Source organism: Ascaphus truei, chromosome 9 (assembly GCF_040206685.1).
Source record: "Ascaphus truei isolate aAscTru1 chromosome 9, aAscTru1.hap1, whole genome shotgun sequence".
Lineage (NCBI taxonomy): Eukaryota > Metazoa > Chordata > Amphibia > Anura > Ascaphidae > Ascaphus > Ascaphus truei.
The window spans coordinates 25940929-25962599 of record NC_134491.1 but is presented as its reverse complement, the minus strand read 5'-3'; the positions used below and the strand labels follow the sequence as shown (position 1 = coordinate 25962599).

The 21671-nt window shown below is 47.3% G+C and overlaps 1 protein-coding gene across 1 annotated transcript; it reads right to left on the bottom strand.

The window, feature by feature from the left end:
- Positions 1-232: 232 nt before the first annotated feature.
- Positions 233-21667, bottom strand: LAD1 (ladinin 1). Its single transcript, XM_075613963.1, has 12 exons — positions 21511-21667; positions 13046-13159; positions 11962-12961; positions 11648-11829; positions 11357-11531; positions 10691-10783; positions 10569-10615; positions 9454-9526; positions 8631-8765; positions 8353-8439; positions 8156-8230; positions 233-656 (listed from the first exon to the last, which is right to left on the bottom strand). The coding sequence occupies exons 1-12, from the start codon at positions 21546-21548 to the stop codon at positions 651-653; spliced, it is 2025 nt and encodes a 674-aa protein (XP_075470078.1). The 5' UTR covers positions 21549-21667; the 3' UTR covers positions 233-650.
- Between the last annotated feature and the right edge of the window lie 4 nt (positions 21668-21671).

Here is a 21671-nt window from a genome sequence, read left to right as displayed (position 1 = left end):
CAGAGCAGCGTGTGTATCTGTATTGTACGTAGAACAGCAGGTGTTTCTGTATTATATGCAGAGCAGCCTATGTATCTGTATTTTACGCAGAGCAGCGTGTGTATCTGTATTATACGCAGAGCAGCATGTGTATCTGTATTATACGCAGAGCAGCGTGTTTACAGTATCTGTATTATACGCAGAACAGCATGTATATCTGGATTATATGCAGAGATAGATAGATACACAGATATAGATAGAAGACAGCTAGATAGTAGCTGTATTAAAGGAGTGCTCCTATAATTTTATTTCAATACTCATCTTTATACAGCAGCAGGAGAGACAGATTGACAGATAACAATGAGAGGGCAATTACTAGAGAGAAAGAGGGCACTCAGGAGTTTGGTGACTCACAGAGGGCAATTAATAAAGCACTGAGGTTGATGTCAACCCAGGGGCAGCGAATGGGCATAAGGCACTCAGAAGCTGGGTTACCACTGAGGGTCACCTACCCCCTGAGTGCCCCATTGTCAGAAGGAGAAAGGGGCATGAAGCATCTTTTTTTATGTTGGCACAGAGGATGGCCCCCTCCTCTCTACTTCCTTGAAGGAGGGGGGTGTTGCGGTAAGAGGTATACAGGGCAATTTCTTTGCTGGAAACTTCATTGCAGATCAGAGCTGGAAGAGGCAAAGGAGAAAACAATTACCCTGGGAATTACCCCTGTGGCCACCTGCCCCAGATTAATGGGACAGGCTCAGCCAATCCATGTTTATATCTAATGTAGGATGACTATCTTATCAGGCTCAGACAGTACTGTTTTACGTATAATGTAGGGTGACCTTCTGACCACAGATTATAGGGACCGGCTCAGCCAATCCTGATTTATATCTAATGTAGGAATCTTTATTTTAATACTTGCAACATAAAATTGTTTAAAATATATATAAACAAGTAAACCACATCACATTGATATCATTCAATCTAGGAAACAAATCAATATGATTTGAGTATATTTTGTCTTTATGTACATCCTTATCTTTATGAAATATATATTTTAAACTTCCCTGAACATTATACATCACTTTTTCACCTTATTGTAACACTTTTAATCAATTCTCCACTTAACCACTCTTTCACAACCCTCCCATAGGGTAAAACCTATTATTTCTCTCCCATATTTGACCTCTCCTATTTGCTGATTTTAATCAAGGTTTGCTGAAGGTTGAAAAATAAAAATGTTTTCTTGTAAAGTGAATATCTACCTATCTATCTCCATGTCTTGTATAGCGTACATGCAGAGCAAACCCTGCTCCTACGCGCTTTTTAAAAACGCCAAAAGGTGGAGCGAAGAATCAATCGGGGTTTGGAAAGGTGATTTCAAAGAGCCGTCTTGGCCTTTCCTCCCCCTTTCCTCCCGACCACTCGAAATCCACCCTCCTGCGCAATTCTTGTTGGGCACTCTATGATAGCTGGTTCTCTATATTAATTGATGTTTCATTTTTTTTGTAACGGGACATTCTTTGATACCTGGGTGCTTATTTGGTGCTTCTTTATTGGTTGCACCATTCCTTACAGTTGGGGCTGGGCGTTCCTTGCTAGCTGAGCCATCTTCAGTGGGTGCTGTAAGGTCTCTCAGTTTTTCCGTCAATTATAGATGACTTTTATTGGTTCATACTGTATTTATGTTTCTTGCAACTTGCTTCATAGCAGTAAATGCCCATCCTAGTGATTCACCAATGTCTTCTCTTACACTGTGTTATTTTTCCCAATCAGGGTTATTGTGCTGTGGATCTGGACATAGTCTCAAAGTATGTTCGCTCTCAAAACACAGATTGCAAACCAGGGGTGGAACTGCTCCCCGGTGGAGAAAAAAATATATTCCTCTCTTCTTTCTCCCCTGGGGCCCTACCTGGGCAGCGGGGCGTTACCCAGCAGCGGTGGAAGCAGGAGCCCACACAGGTGGCAATTGTGGAAGTTGGGCTCCGATGGTGCCAAACTTCTGTTAGGACCACCTGGGTGGGCTCCGCCTGCCCCACTGCACAGGAAGGGACATCAGGGAAGGGAAGAGAGAGAGGGGGCCCTGTAGAAATGCCACAACGCTGTTCCGACGTGCGGGTAGTAGTATGGGCCCCTAACAGTCGGGGGCCCTGGTGCAGTTGATCTGGCTGCACATGTGGTAGTCCCGCCACTGTTACAAACTACATCCTTCTTGCAGTCCTCTTTTGTGTGGCCAAGTTCTCCACATAGTGAGCATTTGAATTTATGACAGCTGTATGACAGGTGCGTGACAGAGGCACATTGGTAGCACACGTGTGGCTGGCTGGGATATAAGCATGTTCCTCTCTCAGCCCCCAGATAAAACACGGGGTAGGTGCCGAGTGATGCTTCTCCTTTGCCATAGCTTCACTGACTTTCCAACCGCCATTCCAGATTTCTCCTTCATCACACATTTTCGTAGGTGTCTTTATCACCGTACATTGTCTTTGTAGCGAGAACAGTATGTCTGACGGGGCTACCACCTCTGCCTGGAACAGCAGGGTCAGTGCTACCGCTACAGGTTTGGACAGCTGAATAAGTTGCAGTTATTCACAAATGTGTTGTTCCTTTGGTTTGTGAAACTGCTCCCAGAGTGCACCCAACTGCTGTGGCAACTTAAAGCTCTTATAAGCACAATGGGAGAGTCTGAAGCATGCATTAGTGCAGGAGTGGCCAACTCCAGTCTTCAAGGGCCACCAGCAGGTCACATTTTAAGGATATCCCTTCAGCACAGGTGGCTCAATCAGTGTGCTCAGCCATTGACCTGACCTGTTGGTGGCCCTTGATGATTTGCTGGGCTCACTGAGTTGTGTTAGGTCTTCAGATAACTTTAACTGTGGAAAGTGATAATTTGATTCCGGTGTCCTATTATCCAATAAAAGTGGTTCTTGATCATTGGAATATGTTTTTTTTTAAGTTAACAGCATTTTCCGATTCTTTATTTGAGAACTGTGCTTTGCTCACAGGTAACGTGCTTTGCTCACAGGTAACGTGCTTTGCCCACAGGTAACGTGCTTCGCCAACAGGTAACGTGCTTCGCCAACAGGTAACGTGCTTCGCCCACAGGTAACGTGCTTTGCTCACAAGTAACGTGCTTTGCTCACAGGTAACGTGCTTTGCCCACAGGTAACGTGCTTCGCCCACAGGTAACGTGCTTCGCCCACAAGTAACGTGCTTCGCCCACAAGTAACGTGCTTCGCCCACAGGTAACGTGCTTTGCTCACAGGTAACGTGCTTTGCCCACAGGTAACGTGCTTCGCCCACAGGTAACGTGCTTTGCTCACAACTAACGTGCTTTGCTCACAACTAACGTGCTTTGCTCACAAGTAACGTGCTTCGCTCACAGGCAACGTGCTTGGCCCACAGGTAACGTGCTTCGCCAACAGGTAACGTGCTTCGCCCACAGGTAACGTGCTTTGCTCACAAGTAACGTGCTTTGCTCACAACTAACGTGCTTTGCTCACAAGTAACGTGCTTCGCTCACAGGCAACGTGCTTCGCCCACAGGTAACGTGCTTCGCCCACAGGTAATGTGCTTCGCCCACAGGTAACGTGCTTTGCTCACAGGTAACGTGCTTCGCCCACAGGTAACATGCTTTGCTCACAAGTAACGTGCTTTGCTCACAGGTAACGTGCTTTGCTCACAGGTAACGTGCTTTGCTCACAGGTAACGTGCTTTGCTCACAGGTAACGTGCTTTGCTCACAGGTAACGTGCTTTGCTCACAGGTAACGTGCTTCGCCCACAGGTAACGTGCTCTGCTGCTGTCCTCTTGTGCTAGGTTTACTCACCCTTTTTTAATTTTGTTTAACCCCTTCTCTTCTCAATCTTTTATCCACTGTGAGGTTTGTTTTTTAGTTCTGTCCCTGCACTCCCCGTTTCTACTATTCTCCTTGTGATCCAGGTAACATTTTCTGCGATAGACTGCGAAAAGTTATTTTATTTCTTTGTATGCATTCAGCTCTGCTTTCTCTCTCTGTTGTGGCCAATTTCTTCTTTTTTCCACTCCACCCTTTTGCCCACCCTTTTGCCCACCCTTTTGCTCATGCTTTTGCCCACCCTTTTGCCCATGCTTTTGCCCACCCTTTTGCCCACCCTTTTGCCCATGCTTTTGTTCAGCCTCTTGGATTTGTTTTTTTTTTCCTGCAGTTTTTTCATCAAGGGGGGTTTCCAAGGAGCTTTTGCAGTTTTTTTTCCTTTTTAGATCTCCCATTGCAGCTTTGTGCTCTTCATTTCCGGGCTCAACACATTGATGTATTCAATTCTGCTACTCACTCTGGCTGCATTATACAGCTCTTCAGATGTGTTCATAACATTTGGGCCTTCCGCTATAGACAACCAAAGGAGGCCACATTCACTCTGTTTCCTGGGGGATTCAGCCCGGCTTCCTCCACTTCCTCTTATCAGAGCCCAGACTGAGCCCCAAGTGGGGGTTCAGCAGAGCATGTCATCTCCCTGCTAGGGCGACCTCCTGACTCCAGATTATCAGGTACTGGCTCAGACCGTGCTGGGTTTATATAGCTCTTTGATGAGCCTTCCGGGTCGTGACAAAAACAGATACATTATCTGCATAAGGGCTGTTCTATAGTGCGCGCGCTACGCCGTGCACGCTGCAGTTTTAGTTGGCTGAGGTTAATCTGCCTTTCTATAATGGTGCCGCGCGCGCACGGCATTGTGCGTGGTACCGGCCGACAGGGGGGAAGATGCGTAAAATAAAGAATTTGCGCCGCTACCGCCGCTGAAATGTATGTATATGTGTGTATGTATGTATGCGTGTGCGTGTGTATGTGCAATGTTAATAAATAATTTATTAACGTATTTATTTAAAACGTATTTATAACACACACATACACATACACACACACACACACACACACACACACACACTACCTTTCTAGCCTGTCGCACGGACTCTGTACACACAAAAAGTGTGCGTCACACGCACACTACAGAACAGCCCTAACAAACACATTTAACAGCATTATCTGGCTTCATGATCTTTACAGGTTTTGGGGCCTATGTTAGTAGACTTCATTTAAAAAACCCGCCCTGCCATTTAATCCGCCAGTTTTTTGAGCGTTGCTATCACAGTGTTCTGAAAGCCTCGATTACCAGTGATAGCAAAATTCCCAAAACTGGCGAGTAACCGGCGGCGTGCTGATCGCCTCTCTCAAAAAGTCACATCTGGTGATTGGTTTCAGCTGCAGAGCGAGCCGCCTCTCCCTGCGCAAATCTCGGCTGAAATTTTTTTTTAATACATTTTTTTAATACTAGTGTAGATGAGCAGGGGGTCTCGGGAGCAGAACCGCGTCGATTTCATGTCCGGGGAGCCCCTGCTTCACCGAGAAACAGGCCATGTTATGGGGTGCCGGTATCTCCTATGCCTTGTATTCCCACGAGCACGTGACGGTGGGATTTAAATGCATACGAGATACCGGCACCCCATAACGGGGCCTGTATCTTGGGAACCAGGGGGTCCCCGGACCAGAAATCAACGCGGTTCTGCTCCGGTGACCCCCTGCTCATCTATTCTAGTATTAAAAATGTATATTAAAACAGCTTCATTTCGCTAAGGCAATGAAAGGGGTTAAACACCAATAGCCTGTTTCTTGGGGCAGAATGGATGGATGAAGGGGGTAGTAGTCCCAGGGTGAGTGGTTAACCCCTTCACTACCATAGTGGTGGGAACCGCTATGGTAATGAAGGGGTTAACCAGTCCCGCTACCCCCGGAACACCTAAAGACCCACCCTTGGGGCTACTTCCCCCGTCCCCCAATACCTCTACCCCCAAAAACAATAATAAAAACAACAACCCTACTACCCACCTCCTCTACCCCCAACAAACCCCCACAACACATACAGTACATTAATGGGCAAAATAACTATTATCCAGATATGGATAATAACTCATTTGACCATTATAAAATCAAACATTAGCCAGCCAGCATAAATAAAGTAAATAAATAAATAGAGAAGGAGTGGCTCAGTGAGTAAAGACACTGACTGGCACTGAGTTTGAAGCAGGTAACAAAAATCTTCTCTCTTTAATCTTCTTTCACCTCCTTCTATCTTCATCTGTCATTATTTTCTTCTTTTTTCTATCTTCATCTGTCAATCCAAATTTCTCCATTGTAAATCCAAACGAATGTTGCCACATTGACGTCTTCCGCTAAAATGAGACATACAGGCCTTATATAGGGCCTGTGACATCACTTTTTTCAGTCAGATGATACAGCTTCAATCCGATTGGACGCTGTATCATGTGCCCGCCTCCTTTTTTTTTTTTTAAGGGAGGTATGTCAGATCCTTAAAACCACATGGCTATATCACATGGCATTACATTGGATCTGTTTCCTTTGTGAGGGCTACGTGTTGTGTTTGTCTGGCTTTGCATAGCCCCGTTCTCCTTGTGATCCAGGTTACAGTTTCTGCAAATTGCAAATTTTTCATTTTTTCCTATTATTTCTTTGTGCAGCTTCTGCTTTTATTTCTTTCTACGTTAAGCCCAATTTTGTATTTGTGCTACCGCACCCTTACTCTCGGACTTCTGTACAGCCTTCTGGAACTGGGTTTTGTCTTCAGTATACTCATGGCTCTGCAGTATGTATCTAGGCAATTTTGTGTCAAAAATTGGGGCATTTTCATCCTGCCCCTATGTACCGTACAAAGCATTTTGCCCCATCTGCCCTAGCTTGCCTTTTGGGGAATGCCAGTATGAGGAATGGGGGAGGAATGACATAATGCCCATATTCCTGTATAATGTGACGAATCACATTCCTCTCTGTGCGCCATTCTTTTTTAATTTGCCACAATAAACCCTCCATATCTGAAGTGCAAGTCTAACATTCTGCATCAGATATAAGAAAAACTGTTCTTACATATGCCGCAGCTCTGCTTAAAACAAAACGATGCCGTGCGGCAAAACACACTTTTCTCTGCATTAGTACATAGACAAAGTCTCTTTTATTATTCAACGATAATTTGCAGCGTTTCCTTTTTAGACGTATCCTTTTCTTTTCCAAGCCCTCTTTGCAGCCTTATGATCTTCATTTCCATGCTGAGCACGTTTATAGATTCGGTTTTGCTGCTTTATACGATTCTTCTGATTTATCCGTCACATTCTTTTCTCTCGAATTCCCAGCATCCATAATATCGGGCAGACCGGCCAAAGTCACAGCCGCTCGTTTTCTTAGCGGCCGCAGCCCAGCTACTTCCACTCCCACCTGGATCAGAGGCCGTGACGAGCCTCTAGTGCAGGGTAGCGCAATCTTTTTCCCCTGCGCCACCCTGCCGGCTGACCCCTTCTCCGCACGCCCCCCCTTTACCTCGGCTCCGGCGTTCTGGGCGCCATGACGTAATTTGATGCCGCTTTGCAATGGCGACGTGTCTTCAGCAGCTGTCTGATCCAAGGTAAGTGACGTTTACAGAGGCCTTCGCCGCTTCCCCAGCTTTTCATTGAAGTGCCTTCGGGAAGCGCGTGGGGCCTCTGTAAACCCCGCGCCCCCCTCAGACCATCTCGGCGAGCCCCCCAGTTTGTGCACCCCTGCTCTAGCGCATATTTATTTTTAACAGCAGTTCCTATGAGTCCTTGGGTTCCCTGGGTATCCCTAAAAGGTTCCATGCAATTTTTCACCTCATTTTAAAGTTGTACCAAATACAGAAGAATTTACAGTGAATCTGATCTCAGACGCGCTGTTAGAGAGGGTTGAGGTTCCTTACAATGCATCTGATCTCAGACACACTATTAGAGAGCGTTGGGGTTCAGCAGCATTTCACAATATCATTATAGGGTTCCCAAACCAAAAAAAGTTGAACACCACTGTCCTAGTGGTAGCTCAGAAAAGTATGGCCTCTCTCTGTGAGTGTGATCTCCTGGCTGCAGATAATAAGGGTCGACTCTGACAGTACTGGATTTATATTTAATGTAGGGTGACCTCCTGACTCCATAACATTAGGGACAGGATTAAACTATCCAAGGTTTATATCTAATCTAGGTCGATTTCCTGTTCCCAGATTAGCAGGGACATGGTAAGACAGTTCAAAGTCCATATCTAATGTAGGGTTACCATCTGACCCCAGATTATTAGAGATAGTCCTGGGTCCCCTCTCTGTGGGTTAGTGGCTCTGTATTTCCCTCCTCACCTTGGTGTCACTCGATGACTGAGATCTCTGCTGCCACAAACTCCTTTTGGTGGCCACGTCACCCATCCTGATGTCCTGCAATGAGACCCAGGTCACACCCTGCAGAACGATGACACTCCCCCCTTAAACTCTTTTCACTGCCAGAGAGCTGTAGAGTCTGAACACTCACCCCATTAACCTCTTCACTGCCCCCTCACCTTGGTTCCTGTGCTGGCGCTGGAGTCCTGCTGGTTCCTGTTCCATTGATTGATCCGGGAGGAGACAGCACCAGGAAGAGTTAAATCCTGAGGAACGTAATACAGAGGTTAGGTTAACCATGTGATGTCACTGTGTCACTCTGCGGTGGGTGGACAGACTCCATATCTCATAGGTATCTTATGTCCGTGAAACCCTGCTCTGCGTGGTCCCCTCTGTTTGTGTCACTGTGTGACCCCAGAAGGTCCCCCCTCTCTGTCCCAGGTCTGAGTTCTCTCACCTTCTTGGCATGGGTGTCATTTGTTCCAGCAGAGTTCTCATCACTCTCAAAGATGCTCCTCTTGCCGGCGATGCCATCGGCTGCCCCAAGGATGCCCCGGCTACGGGGATTGGATATCCTGACACTTCCTGACCTCTGGGGAGAGAAGCAGTGACTTACAGAAGCATGGCACAGAGGTGAGTGATGGTGAGAAGGAACAGTGATACGAGAGTGACAGCGACAACTAACACTGCACCTTGCACGCCCCTCTCCCTCTACAAACACTGAACCATGTGCACCACTCTCAGTATTACCACTGTATCCTGTGCTCTCCGCTCTCTCTGCTAAAGCCGCATCTGCTCTCTCTATCCTACGCTCCCGCCTCTCTCTCTGCTAACACTGCACCCTGCGCTCCCCTCTCTCTCTCTCTCTCTACTAACACTCCACCCTGCGCTCCCCTCTCTCTCTCTCTACTAACACTGCACCCTGCGCTCCCCTCTCTCTCTGATAACACTGCACCCTGTGCTCCTGTCTCCCTCTGCGAACACTGCACCCTGCACTGGGTACCTGCACTAGGTGTAATTCTCCACTCGATACTCTTTCTATCCCCCATTGAGTGCCCCCCACTCCCACCTGATGCGTGTAATTACTGCCGCCACTCCCCCCCTGCAACCCATGCCCCCCTTACCTCCCCCCCCCCCAGGCTAAGGGTAGCTGATATCCTGACACTTCCCTCTAGCACTAACACTACTAGCACAGCACCTTGCACGCCACTCTCCCTCTGCTAACCCTGCACCCTGCGCTCCTCTCTCCCAGTACTAACACTTCACCCTGCGCTGGGTACCTGCACAGCTGAGGTGTATTTCTCCAGTCGATCTCCTAACTTCGGATTCCGAAGAGAAATCCTGAGACTGCAACTGGACAGAATAAGGGTATCACAAGACTGCCCCTCCAATGTGTGAGACTGACCTCCAATGTGTGAGACTGCCCCTCCAATGTGTGAGACTGACCTCCAATGTGTGAGACTGACCTCCAATGTGTGAGACTGACCTCCAATGTGTGAGACTGACCTCCAATGTGTGAGACTGACCTCCAATGTGTGAGACTGCCCCTCCAATGTGTGAGACTGCCCCTCCAATGTGTGAGACTGCCCCTCCAATGTGTGAGACTGCCCCTCCAATGTGTGAGACTGCCCCTCCAATGTGTGAGACTGCCCCTCCAATGTGTGAGACTGACCTCCAATGTGTGAGACTGCCCCTCCAATGTGTGAGACTGCCCCTCCAATGTGTGAGATTGCCCCTCCAATGTGTGAGACTGCCCCTCCAATGTGTGAGACTGCCCCTCCAATGTGTGAGACTGCCCTCCAATGTGTGAGACTGCCCCTCCAATGTGTGAGACTGCCCCTCCAATGTGTGAGACTGCCCCTCCAATGTGTGAGACTGCCCCTCCAATGTGTGAGACTGCCCCTCCAATGTGTGAGACTGCCCCTCCAATGTGTGAGACTGACCTCCAATGTGTGAGACTGCCCCTCCAATGTGTGAGACTGCCCCTCCAATGTGTGAGACTGCCCCTCCAATGTGTGAGACTGCCCCTCCAATGTGTGAGACTGCCCCTTCAATGAGTGAGACTGCCCCTCCAATGAGTGAGACTGCCCCTCCAATGAGTGAGACTGCCCCTCCAATGAGTGAGACTGCCCCTCCAATGAGTGAGCCTGCCCCTCCAATGAGTGAGACTGACCTCCAATGAGTGAGACTGACCTCCAATGAGTGAGCCTGCCCCTCCAATGAGTGAGCCTGCCTCCCCCCCGATTATTAACACTTGCCCCCGCTCTAATGAGTGTGATTGCCCTCCAATGAGTGAAACTGCCTTCTAATGAGTGTCACCCAATGGAGGTTGACAGTGAAACAAACAGAGGGGGCCTGATGGTCCTTGTCCAAAATTAGAGCCCAGCAGACTGACCTGCGTGTGAGAGGGCTGCCTTCCTGGTCCTCACTCTGAGACATTGCCTGAAAACAGAGAGACAGTCAGTATACTGTAGCAACAAGCCCTTCACTGCCGGAGTTTGCATTGATCACACTCACTCGGAAGGAGCTGGTCCGGGGACTGAACCGTCTTAGGGGAGAGACACCATCATCATGAGACCCCTCTGCTGAGGGGGAGGTGGGGGGCTGGTCCTGAAGAGAAAGAACAATAAGATACTCAGAAGCCGGATTTCTTCAATAATAGGTTACAAGTGCAATAAGGCTCTCAAGAACTGGGGTAATTCAATAAGGGGTTACAGAAACAATAACGCACTCCGGAGCTGGGTAACAGCAATAAAAGGTTACGGGGCAATAGGGCATGCAGGAGCTGGGTTCCTGCAATAAGAGGTTACAGGGGCAATAAGGTACTCAGGAGCTGCGTTATTGCAATAAGAGGTTACAGGGGCAATAAAGTACTCAGGAGCTGGGTTCCTGCAATAAGAGGTTACAGGGGCAATAAGGTACTCAGGAGCTGCGTTATTGCAATAAGAGGTTACAGGGGCAATAAGGTACTCAGGAGTTGGGTTACTGCAATAAGAGGTTACAGGGGCAATAAGGTACTCAGGAGCTGGGTTACTGCAATAAGATGTTACAGGGGCAATAAGGTACTCAGGAGCTGTGTTATTGCAATAAAAGGTTAGAGGAGCAATAAGGCACTCAGGAGCTGGGTTACTGTAATAATGTGTTACAGGGGCTACAAGGTACTTAGGAGTTGGATTATCTCACCTTTTTCCTGCTCTGATCTCCACTGAGTGCAGGGGGGATCTGAACTTCAGCTCTCTGCACTGTGTTGGTGACAGGGAGGGCTCCCTCAGCCTGACCCGGCACAGATGGGGGACTCGCTACCCGCTGACCGCCATCTTTATCGCTCCCGCTATGCCGCCGTGGAATCACTATAGCGCTGTGAAAACATGTAGCAATGCATCTGCTTCACTAGAGGGTAGGATGGAGGTGCAGAGACTGAGCTGTGTGTGGTCAGTAAGGGTATTGCTGAGGGTGCAGGGACAGTCTGTATACCTCACAAACACCTGGCTCCTGTATTTCGGGGAGTTCCTTGGGTCTGGAGAGGTTACAGAGCTACTCCTTCTTGCAGTATCTGTGGGGGACGCCGTGATTGTCACCACAGCACTGGAGATGCTGGTTATACTGGGAGCACTGCCACCATCCTGCACTCCTGCTGCTCCATCAGTGTCCTGCACCTGCAGTGACAGAGAGACACACGGCCAAAGTGACCCACAATATTGACAATAATTTTTTTTATGGGTTAAAAAGGTCAGTCCCATTTGGAGCAAAGTGACTTAATGTCACCACATCCTTTATGTAAATGTTACCTCTTTACAGGGCTGGGTCTTTTTAAAGACCCCTCTCTCTGTTCTCTGTATTTCTGATTTCACTCGCGCATCTCTGTGCCTCTGGATATCTTCTCTCTGGGTCCTGGGCTCCTGGTTTGATTCTCCCTGGCTCTTATCTCTCTGGATTCCAAGCTCAGGGTTTGATTCTCCCTGGCTCTTATCTCTCTGGATTCCAAGCTCAGGTTTTGATTCTCCCTGGCTCTTATCTCTCTGGATTCCAAGCTCAGGTTTTGATTCTCCCTGGCTCTTATCTCTCTGGATTCCAAGCTCAGGTTTTGATTCTCCCTGGCTCTTATCTCTCTGGATTCCAAGCTCAGGTTTTGATTCTCCCTGGCTCTTATCTCTCTGGATTCCAAGCTCAGGTTTTGGTTCTCCCTGGCTCTTATCTCTCTGGATTCCAAGCTCAGGTTTTGGTTCTCCCTGGCTCTTATCTCTCTGGATTCCAAGCTCAGGTTTTGATTTTACCTGGCTCTTATCTCTCTGGATTCCAAGCTCAGGTTTTGATTCTCCCTGGCTATTATCTCTCTGGATTCCAAGCTCAGGTTTTGATTCTCCCTGGCTCTTATCTCTCTGGATTCCAAGCTCAGGTTTTGATTCTACCTGGCTCTTATCTCTCTGGATTCCAAGCTCAGGTTTTGATTCTCTCTGGTTTTTATCTCTCTGGATTCCAAGCTCAGGGTTTGATTCTCCCTGGCTCTCATCTCTCTGTCTCTCGTGCCTCTGGATTTCTTCTCTCCGACTCTCTGGTCCTTGTTTTGATCCTACGTGTCTCCCAGGCCCCTGGATGTCTTCTTTATGGCCCCCAGGATCCTTGCTCTCTACACTCTTCTTCCAGGGCCCCTGGCGCTTTTCTCCCTTTACAGGGACCCCATGGCTCCGCAGTCCTTTTAGGGTCTCCACCTCTGTGAGTTTCCTCGGTATCTCAGTGAAGTCACTGTTCTCAGTGCTGCAGACCGTTGACACCGATGGGGATGGAGAGCTACGGATAAAACATAAGACAGGTGAGGGGGAGGTTACTATCCAGCCTTTAGCCCCTCATCCTCATTTGGGACTCTGCTCTCACCTTTTCCCTGCTGGTGATATTTCTGTTACTCTGCCCCCTGTGCTGTTGCGGCCCCTCCTCCTCCTCTCTCGGACCTGCTCCTCTTCATCATCCTCAGTCCTCTGCTTGGCCAACCTGAGGGGATAGGGTGGACCAATGTCACAGCAGGATGACACAGTGACAAAAGAAACCCGTGTGACACCCACACGGTGACACTGTGAGCCAAATAAAGGGGACGTGACTCATGGCGTCTGTCCGTCCCGTCGTAGGGTGACACAGTGACAGACTTATGTCCCTTTAAAATAAAAGTTCCAAACAGGTTTCAAAGAGACACTGCCCTATAATCTTAGTCGATTTCAGAGCTGACGCGCCCTGTCACCAATGCCCAATGATAAAGGGGATTTTTATGGCTTCTGCCGGGAACAAAGAGCGCAGTGTGACATCGGGAACACTTCCAGGACTGGTCACACCCTAAATAAACTTTTTATCTGCTGGGGAGAAGGGAGGGAGTGCCAGTGGATCATACATATATACATACATACATATAGAGGTTCCTCTGATGAAGTCGCCATTTACCCTAGCGACCTTGGTTGATCCTGGAAGCTGTTCCTACTGTTTACCTGCCACTGCGCAAGAGAGCTGACGCAAGTGGAACCAGAAAGTGCAGATACTAATGTGCCGGGGGACCATTGTGTGGACGCACACAAATGGAACTATCCGACCATGTATGCGGAAGACCAGTGCACGCTTCTAACCACAAGCTTCAAGCCCTGTACCGGCAGAAATACTACAGGATTCCAGAGTTTCTATCCAAGGCGTTTTTTTCTACTGAATTGTTGCGTGTATTGATTTTAGCATTGTGGTATTAAACCTTGCTGCCCGCGCTGTCCCTTTTTGTGTATGTGTGTGTGTGTGTGTGTGTATATATATATATATATATATATATATATATATATATATATATATATATATATATATATATATATATATATATATATATATATGTAGAGGTATCAGTACCGTGTTAGCCGAGCTTCAATAATCAAAAAATAAATAGATGATACCGTTCTGTGGCTAACGAAATGCTTTTATTTGTGCGAGCTTTCGAGATACACTGATCTCTTCTTCCGGCGATGTTACAATGAATGAAGCAAGGATAACTTAAAAACAGTGTCTCTTGGAATGTTATCTGTGCTGTTCCTTCCCCCGTGTGGATGTGTTTTATGGCTAGAGGTGTCAAAGGGTAACTGAAAGCAAGTGAAGAAAGAGTGTGTATGTGTATCAGTGTGAATAAAAATGAATGGAGAGCCCACAGTATAAACAGTGCTCTACACAAGGTGTGAGAGGGATATAAATGGTGTGGGTGGGTGTGGAAATGTGAGAGTTTGTAGCACAACTAAAAGTGTGTGTGGATACTGTGTGGTCCCTATTGGTGTATATGGATGGAAAAATAAGGAGTATTAGTATGTGTGAGAGACAGCTGTGTGTGCATACATATAGCACAGTATGTACAGACATGGCCTTTAGCGCTCATGGGAAGAGAGTTCGCTAGTGTCAGTAATGACTCATAAAATTTCGATCTCTGTTTAGGCCACTGCTAAGTGTCCCGAACAGTTGCATAAATTTGTATTCATGCAACCGTCTCTCTTTCGGGGTTTTAAGATTACCTTTGAGTATGGCAACCCTCAGATCGTTCATCTTATGGCCAGAGTCAGAGAAATGTTCGCCAACAGGACTGTCTCTTGTTCCGCGTGTGATGCTGTGGCGATGCAGGTTCATTCTCTTGTTTAGCCCCTGTCCTGTCTCACAGATACTTTCTGGGATCGCAGGAGCCACTCACAGAGACAGTGACTAAATGCATTGAATTTATTCTGACCCATAACTACTTCACATTTGGAAATGACACATACCTCCAGACAACCGGGACCGCTATGGGTACTCGGATGGCGCCACAGTATGCCAATCTGTTCTGCGCAAAACTGGAAAGTGACTTTCTGTCCACCTGTCACTTGAAACCCCTTACATACCTTCGCTACATCGATGACATCCTCCTGATTTGGACCTCTGGCGAACAGGACCTCCTACAGTTCTATGACAACTTCAATACTTTCCACCCGACCATCAACCTCAAACTCACCCATTCCCCGGATGAAGTACATTTTCTAGACACCACCATTACTATAAAGAACAACCAACTACAGACTTCTGTATACCGCAAACCTACAGACAGAGCCAGCTATTTGAGGGACACCAGCTTCCACCCGACACACACCAAACATGCAACCATCTACAGTCAAGCCATACGATACAACCGGATATGCTCCGACACAGCAGACAGAGACCAGCGGATTAAAGCCTTGAGATCAGACTTTATAAACCGTGGATATAACCACAGAATTGTAGACCAGCAAATTCACAAAGCCACCAGAATACCAAGAAGTGATCTCCTTGAATACAAACAGAAGGAGACAAGCGACAGGGTTCCTTTGGTGGTCACATATAACCCACACCTAGGAGCCCTACGCAAGATCGCCAGGAAACTACAACCCATCCTCCAGGAAGATACAAGACTGCAACAGGTCTTCCCTGAAGCACCCTTATTATCATACAGACAACCCCATAATCTCAAGAAAATTATGGTGAGGAGTAAAGTATTCAGCAGTACAACTGAATGCGGGACAAAACCATGCCAGGACCCAAGATGCAAAACCTGCGCAATGCTCTACACAGCGGACACAATACAAATACCACACAAGAATCGGGAATACAAAATCAGAGGAGGGTTCACCTGTTCCTCCAGCAATGTCGTGTACCTCATCATGTGCATGAAATGCCCAGGGGGCTGCTACTACATAGGTGAGACAGGACAGGGGCTAAACAAGAGAATGAACCTGCATCGCCACAGCATCACACGCGGAACAAGAGACAGTCCTGTTGGCGAACATTTCTCTGACTCTGGCCATAAGATGAACGATCTGAGGGTTGCCATACTCAAAGGTAATCTTAAAACCCCGAAAGAGAGACGGTTGCATGAATACAAATTTATGCAACTGTTCGGGACACTTAGCAGTGGCCTAAACAGAGATCGAAATTTTATGAGTCATTACTGACACTAGCGAACTCTCTTCCCATGAGCGCTAAAGGCCATGTCTGTACATACTGTGCTATATGTATGCACACACAGCTGTCTCTCACACATACTAATACTCCTTATTTTTCCATCCATATACACCAATAGGGACCACACAGTATCCACACACACTTTTAGTTGTGCTACAAACTCTCACATTTCCACACCCACCCACACCATTTATATCCCTCTCACACCTTGTGTAGAGCACTGTTTATACTGTGGGCTCTCCATTCATTTTTATTCACACTGATACACATACACACTCTTTCTTCACTTGCTTTCAGTTACCCTTTGACACCTCTAGCCATAAAACACATCCACACGGGGGAAGGAACAGCACAGATAACATTCCAAGAGACACTGTTTTTAAGTTATCCTTGCTTCATTCATTGTAACATCGCCGGAAGAAGAGATCAGTGTATCTCGAAAGCTCGCACAAATAAAAGCATTTCGTTAGCCACAGAACGGTATCATCTATTTATTTTTTGATTATATATATATATATATATATATATATATATCCCTTGAAGAAGTCACTCACGTGACGAAACGCGTCGGACGTCGTGACGCATGTAGCACTGACGTCATCGGCTGATCAGGAAATTGTGTGGAGGAACCTGTAGCAGCTGTGTGAGGGTTTGGAGTTGAATGCTGCCGATTTTACTGAGAGGAGAGAGGGCAAGTGTGCAGCATTGACAGCTTGTGCTGTTACACAGGAGGCACAGAGAGAAGGCGCAGTTCCTAGTCATACCTGGGCTGGATACCACAGCTTCGTTTGAGGGATGGTCATCTCCAGGCTGCTTCCATCTACACTGCTGTGGAGAGAACCACCCCCCTTCCTCTCAAGTGGATAAGTATCGGCTCCTACACCCACTCCATTGCAATATATTCTGGCTGCAGTTTCTCTCCCTGATTCCTGAAGGCCAAACAGATTGTCTCCCATGATTGTTTTTTACACATTGAAGTGAGTGCATGTCCTGGCAGTGAGTGCATGTCGTGGCAGTGAGTGCATGTCGTGGCAGTGAGTGCATGTCCTGGCAGTGAGTGCATGTCCTGGCAGTGAGTGCATGTCCTGGCGGCCTCTCTTGTTGTTTTGTTAATAAATTTGATTTTTATACAGTATTATGCTATGGAGCTGGCGCTTCTTCTTCTCTTTTTTCTTAGATTTCCATGATCTGGCTAGATCATCTTAGAAGCCGCCTACTCCATACTGTGACTGGAACATTTACACCTGGACTTGATTTCATCTTTTTCTATCTTGGACTTACAGCTTGTTCTATATATTTTTTATTGGACACTGAACACTAAACGTCAAATATTTTTTTTTTCCGTTTTTGTTTTTATTGTGGTTTTATATATATATATATATATATATATATATATATATATATATATATATATATATATATATATATTATTTTATTATTATTATTATAATTATATTATTTTTATTTTTACATTCACATCACAATTGTCACATTCACTTTTATAGAACACACTTTATTCACACACTGCTAGCGCTACTTTTTGTTTTTTTATATATATATATATATATATAAATATATATATATATATATACAGCCCCTCCTGTGCATTGTTACAGGGCTGACTGTTTTCTCATCACTGCCAACCTCCTGTCTTTAACACGTGCGCACCCTGCCCCCTGCATCCTAGGGAGGTGACGATTTGGGAATTTATTAGATTCTTATCTCATGCTGTCACAAAGTGTGAGTGACATTTGTATGTCTGAGTCACCCCCTCGCTACACACTCCCTTCAACAGTGCTAATTACCCCACAATTATCATTGCGCTGGCTGTACCTGTTCAAGAAGGTGTATCAGTGTGTGTGATGTAGAGGTTGGCACTGCTGCTGCCCGCGCTGTACCTGTGCTGTGTATAGATGTCATAGTGTAGCACTATATGTGTGAGGGGGAAGCTGGCACTTCCACTGCCCACGCTGTTCCTGTACTATGTATACAGGTTATGGTGTAGTAGTGTGTGTGAGGTGGAGGCTGGCACTCCTGCTGTCCACACTGTACCTGTGCTTTGTATAGATGTCATGGGGTAGTAGTGTGTGTGTGGCGGAGACTGGCACTGCCTCTGCCCGTGGTGTACCTGTGCATACATGATGTCATAGTGTAGCAGTATGTGTGTGAGGGGGAGGCTTACATTGCTGGGGCCCTCTGTATACATGTCATGGTGTAGTGTGAGGGGGAAGCTGGCACTGACTCCCGAGGTGTACCTTTTCTTTGTATACATGTGTACCAGCACAGATACAGCGCAGGCAGAAGTAGTGCCAGCCTCACCCACATACTGTGTATGTGTGTGAGGGGGAGGCTGACACTGCTGCTGACTGTGCTGTATCTGTGCTGGTACACGTCATGGTGTAGTAGTGTGAGGGTGAGGCTGGCACGCCTGCTGCCTGTGCTGTAACTGTGCTGTATCTGTGCTGGTACACGTCATGGTGTAGTAGTGTGAGGGTGAGGCTGGCACGCCTGCTGCCTGTGCTGTAACTGTGCTGTAGTAGTTTGTGTGTGAGGGAGAAGCTGACGCTCACTCCCTCTGCCGTGCTGTATCTGTGCTGTCTATACATGTCATAGTGTAGTAGTGTATGTGAGTGTAGGCTGGCACTCCGGCTGCCCACCCTGTTTCTTTGCTATGTATACAGTACGTCATGATGTAAGCCAGTAGTGCGCAAATTGGGGGGCACGCGAGAATTTTTAGGGGGGGCGCGGTGGTTACAGAGGCCCCGCGCTCTTCCCCACGGCATTTAAGTTAAAGTGAGGCCTCTGTAACTCCATTACCTGCTCTCTGCTGCGACGCGTCGCCATTGCAATGCAGCGTCAAATTACGCTACAGGGTCATGTGACGCATCGCCATGGCAACGCGTGTCAAATGACATGGCGGGGTCACGTGACGTAACATCACATGACCCGCGACGTCATTTGACGCAGAGTCCTTGGCGTGGGGGGGGGGGGGGGGCGCGAAGGCTGCGGCTGCCGGGCAGGGGGGCGCAGCTCAAGAGGTTTGCGCACCCCTGGTGTAAGCAGTGTGTGTGAGGGGGAGGCTGGTACCGCACTAACTGCGCTATATTAGCCCTGTGTGTACATGTCATGGCGTAGCCGTGTGTGAGGGGGAGGCTGGCACTGCCTCTGCCTGCGCTGTACCTGTGCTGTGTGTACATGTCATGGCGTAGCCGTGTGTGAGGGGGAGGCTGGCACTGCCTCTGCCTGCGCTGTACCTGTGCTGTGTATACATGTCATGGCGCAGCTGTGTGTGAGGGGGAGGCTGGCACTGCCTCTGCCTGCGCTGTACCTGTGCTGTGTATACATGTCATGGCGTAGCTGTGTGTGAGGGGAGGCTGGCACTGACACTGCCCGTGCTGTACTTGTGCTGTGTATACATGTCATGGCGTAGCTGTGTGTGAGGGGGAGGCTGGCACTGCCTCTGCCTGCGCTGTACCTGTGCTGTGTATACTGTACATGTCATGGTGTAGCCGTGTGTGAGGGGGAGGCTGGCACTGCCTCTGCCAACGCTGTACCTGTGCTGTGTATACTGTACATGTCATGGCGTAGCTGTGTGTGAGGGGGAGGCTGGCACTGCCTCTGCCTGCGCTGTACCTGTGCTGTGTATACATGTCATGGCGTAGCTGTGTGTGAGGGGGAGGCTGGCACTGCCTCTGCCTGCACTGTACCTGTGCTGTGTATACTGTACATGTCATGGCGTAGCTGTGTGTGAGGGGAGGCTGGCACTGCCTCTGCCTGCGCTGTACCTGTTCTGTGTATACTGTACATGTCATGGCGTAGCCGTGTGTGAGGGGGAGGCTGGCACTGCCTCTGCCTGCGCTGGACCTGTGCTGTGTATACATGTCATGGCGTAGCTGTGTGTGAGGGGGAGGCTGGCACTGACACTGCCCGTGCTGTGTCTATATGTCATGGTGTATTAGTGTGTGTGAGAGGGAGTCTGTCACTGCCGCTGCCTGCGCTGTATATTATTATATATATGTTAGTAGGACCTATTAACTTGTATATGTCGTACTCACCCTATAATCATGCCGTATAAAAACAGTGTCTGTTATTAGGAATTTAACCTACATACCAATGATAGGAACACACTGCATTGTAAATAATGCTAAGTATCTCTATGCACTGATAATGAATATATTGTGTTGTATAATGATACCGAGTATCTACAGTATTTACACTGAAAATAAGCATTATGTACTGTATAATGGTATTGAGTACCTATACACCGCACTGTAAATAATGCTGAGTATCTCTGTAGACTGATACTGCACACAGTGTGCTGTATATTGATGCTGAGTATCTCTACACTGATAATACACATGCTAATACATCTCACTTCCCCCTCGTTACTTCTTGCTGGGTATTACGTGGGGTCAGAGGCAGGAACCTCGATATAGCAAAGAAGCACTGACAGCGAAAGGAAAACCAAGTGAGAGATAGCTGTGCATGTTATATATGGAGAAAGTGAGAGATAGCTGTACATGTTATATATGGAGAAAGTGAGAGATAGCTGTACATGTTATATATGGAGAAAGTGAGAGATAGCTGTACATGTTATATATGGAGAAAGTGAGAGATAGCTGTGCATGTTATATATGGAGAAAGTGAGAGATAGCTGTACATGTTATATATGGAGAAAGTGAGAGATAGCTGTACATGTTATATATGGAGAAAGTGAGAGATAGCTGTACATGTTATATATGGAGAAAGTGAGAGATAGCTGTACATGTTATATATGGAGAAAGTGAGAGATAGCTGTGCATGTTATATATGGAGAAAGTGAGAGATAGCTATATATGTTATATATGGAGAAAGTGAGAGATAGCTGTACATGTTATATATGGAGAAAGTGAGAGATTGCTTCCCTCCCTATATAATATGCACAGCTATCTCTCACTACCTCTATATATAACACGTACAGCTAGCTCTCACTATGCTCCTCTCTTTATAACATGTACAGTACATCTCTCTCTCTCTATTTAAGATGCACTGCTTAGTGAGAGATAGCTGTGCATTTTATATAGAGAGAGAAGCAGAGTGAGAGATAGCTGTGCGTTTTATATAGAGAGAGAAGCAGAGTGAGAGATAGCTGTGCATTTAAGAGAGAGGAGCAGAGTGAAATATAGATATGCATGTTATATAGAGGGAGAAGCTGAATGAACGATGTGCATCTTAAATAGAGAAGTGCAGAGGGAGAGATAGCTGTGCATGTTATAGACTGGAGCGCAGTGAGAGATAGCTGTGCATGTTATAGACTGGAGCGCAGTGAGAGATAGCTGTGCATGTTATAGACTGGAGCGCAGTGAGAGATAGCTGTGTACACATACCTGGAGAGGTTAGACCAGGTGCTCCGGCTGACAGACATGTCCAGAGGGACGGGGGTGTCAGGTGCAGTGCGTGTCCCCCCTCCTCTGCTGCTCTGCGCTCACACACCTGCCTTCCTGGTTCACACGGACACCTTGACTGTGATGGGTCATGTGACCGACGT